The sequence below is a fragment of the Gekko japonicus genome, unplaced genomic scaffold (assembly GCF_001447785.1).
Source record: "Gekko japonicus isolate JY-2015 unplaced genomic scaffold, Gekko_japonicus_V1.1 scaffold1548, whole genome shotgun sequence".
Lineage (NCBI taxonomy): Eukaryota > Metazoa > Chordata > Lepidosauria > Squamata > Gekkonidae > Gekko > Gekko japonicus.
The window spans coordinates 94,594-96,967 of record NW_015170328.1 but is presented as its reverse complement, the minus strand read 5'-3'; the positions used below and the strand labels follow the sequence as shown (position 1 = coordinate 96,967).

Sequence of the window (2,374 nt, the reverse complement as noted above, 5' to 3'; positions counted from 1 at the left end):
AGCGAGCGATTTGGCTGCTGCATGAATTAGCTTGCTCTAGAGCCCTTCCTTCCTGAGCTAAGACAAAAACGTGTGAGCCAGAGGCTAAAAAACTGTGAGCTAGCTCACACTAACTCAGCTTAGAGGGAACACTGGTCTATACTATGTTGTATAGTGACCACTGAGGAAGGCCCTTTGAGGCCGAAACGCGTTTGGTCTTCAGTTGGAAAGTGTTGACCCATCATGTGTATTAATATTTGATATGCTTTTATTAGTCTGATACTTGAAATTATTTTTAACCTGAATATATTTTAATATGTGTACACCCTAATAAATTTTGTACTTTTATAATATATATGGTCAGCTTAACCCTTCTGGTTCGCAGTGTTATCTTGGGTTGAGTTTTTCCCTCCCCCCCCCTTTCCCCCCAGGAAGGGAGATTTCCCCAGCACTTACATCTGATGAAGTGAGATTCAGGTCTCGAAAGCTCATAATCTAAAAATCTTGTGGTCCCTAAGGTGCTCTTGCACTCAGAGCTAGCTGTTTACTGCCCACCAACATGGCTACCCTCTGCAACCATCTTAAGTTCGGACGGAATCCTTTTTACATGGCAGGGGTGAGGGTCTTAGGCCTGAACGCTAATTGCCTGCATATAAAAAACACGAGCAGCAGGAGCAGGCAGGAAGCTTCCTTGCTGATAGGCTACTTTTCTAAGTCCGGGGAGTTGGCTTTTGTTTTTAAACCTATTCCGACACGCGATAGCCGAGAGCCTGGGATGATAAAACTTGGTCAGAGCTGGAAATCGTCTGCCGAAAACGGGGTGAGGTGTTTGAGATCATCGGAGACCAACGTCTGCTCGGCGCGATCAGCAAGAGGGGATGCCCAAGGGGTCCCGAAACTGAATTGGCCAAAGAACATCTGGACGAGAGCTCACTACCTCAAGGCCTCCGTTCTGTTTGTACCCCAGGAAAGCGTTTGTCGTGCGGCTCTTGGCCAGCCGGATCCGGGCCAAGCGAACCTTCTGCAAGGGGAGGAAAGGAGGAACGTGTATAAAATGAGAAATCACACGCACACACACAAACACACCCCTTGTGCACATGTGCACACAAAGACCTCCTGTCTGTTCCCACCCTTTCCCAGCACCGGCCATGCTCACCTGCTGGGCCCGCCGTTTATCTGCCCGCTGGTTCTGGTGGTAGATGCGGCTGAAGTTGGACACGATGACGGGAACCGGGAGGGCGATGACGAGCACCCCACTGAGGGAGCAGATGGAGCCAAAGATCTTCCCTGCGATGGTGCTGGGCACCATGTCACCGTAGCTGGAAGGGAGAGGGGGGTTACTCTCGCCGTTTTGCTTTCCCCACACACACACACACCATAAGAACATAAGAGAAGCCAATGTTGGATCAGGCCAAGGGCCCATCTAGTCCAACACTCTGTCACACAGTGGCCAAAAATACCATCAGGGGCCATCAGGAGGTCCACCGGTGGGGCCAGGACACTAGGAGCCCTCCCACTGTCGCCCCCCCACAAGCACCAAGAATACGGAGCACGACTTGCCCCAGACTGAGAGTTCCTATCTATATCTTGTGGCTAGTAGGCACTGGAGGAGCTGCGGTGGCTCAAGTGGTTAAGGCGCTGAACTGCGGGCTGTGGAAGGTCGGTAGTTCAGCAGTTCAAGACCCGAGTGTGCCGCATGACGGAATGAGCTCCCGTCTCTAGTTCCAGCTCCTGCCAACCTAGCAGTTCGAAAGCAAGAAATTGCAAGTAGATAAACAGGTACCACTTCGGTGAGAAGGTCACAGCGTTCCGTGCGCCTTGGTATTTAGTCATGCCGGCCACATGACCACGGAAACGTCTTCGGACAGCGCTGGCTCTTCGGCTTGGAAACGGAGATGAGCACCGCAACCCTAGAGTCGGACTCGACTGGCTTTCGAGCAAGGGAAACCTTTACCTTTAGTAGGCACTGATGGACCTCTGCTCCATATGCTTATCCAATTCCCTCTTGAAGCCGTCCATGCTTGTAGCCGCCGCCACCTCCTGTGGCAGTGAATTCCATGGGTTAATCTCTCTTTGGGTGAAGAAGGACTTCCTTTTATCATTCTAAACGGTTGCTCTCTTATACATTCACATACGAGGATGAGAGACTCCAGCCTCCAGGTGGGACCTGGGGGATCCCCTGGAATTACAGCTCATCTCCAATCTACAGAAATCGCGTCCCCTGGTGGCAATGGCTGCTTTGGAGGGTGGACTCCGTGGCACTGAATCCCACTGAGGTCCCTGCCCTCCCCAGTCTCCATCCCCGAATCTCCATGAGTTTCCCTACCTGGATCTGGCAGGTGTGAGCAATGTTCCTTCTAAGCTGCACAGTGTTGTGAGCAGAAATTCTACCTTG

General features: G+C 51.6%; 1 protein-coding gene across 1 annotated transcript in view; it reads right to left on the bottom strand.

Annotated features, from left to right (window-relative positions):
* Nucleotides 1-2,374, bottom strand: part of KCND1 (potassium channel, voltage gated Shal related subfamily D, member 1) — a 93,189-nt gene that overhangs the window by 5,676 nt on the left and 85,139 nt on the right. The window contains exons 2-3 of the mRNA XM_015418111.1: nucleotides 1,136-1,298; nucleotides 917-1,000 (exon numbers count right to left, since the gene is read on the bottom strand). Of these exons, the coding sequence (XP_015273597.1) occupies nucleotides 917-1,000; nucleotides 1,136-1,298 (247 nt within the window). The remainder of the gene's footprint in view (nucleotides 1-916; nucleotides 1,001-1,135; nucleotides 1,299-2,374) is intronic.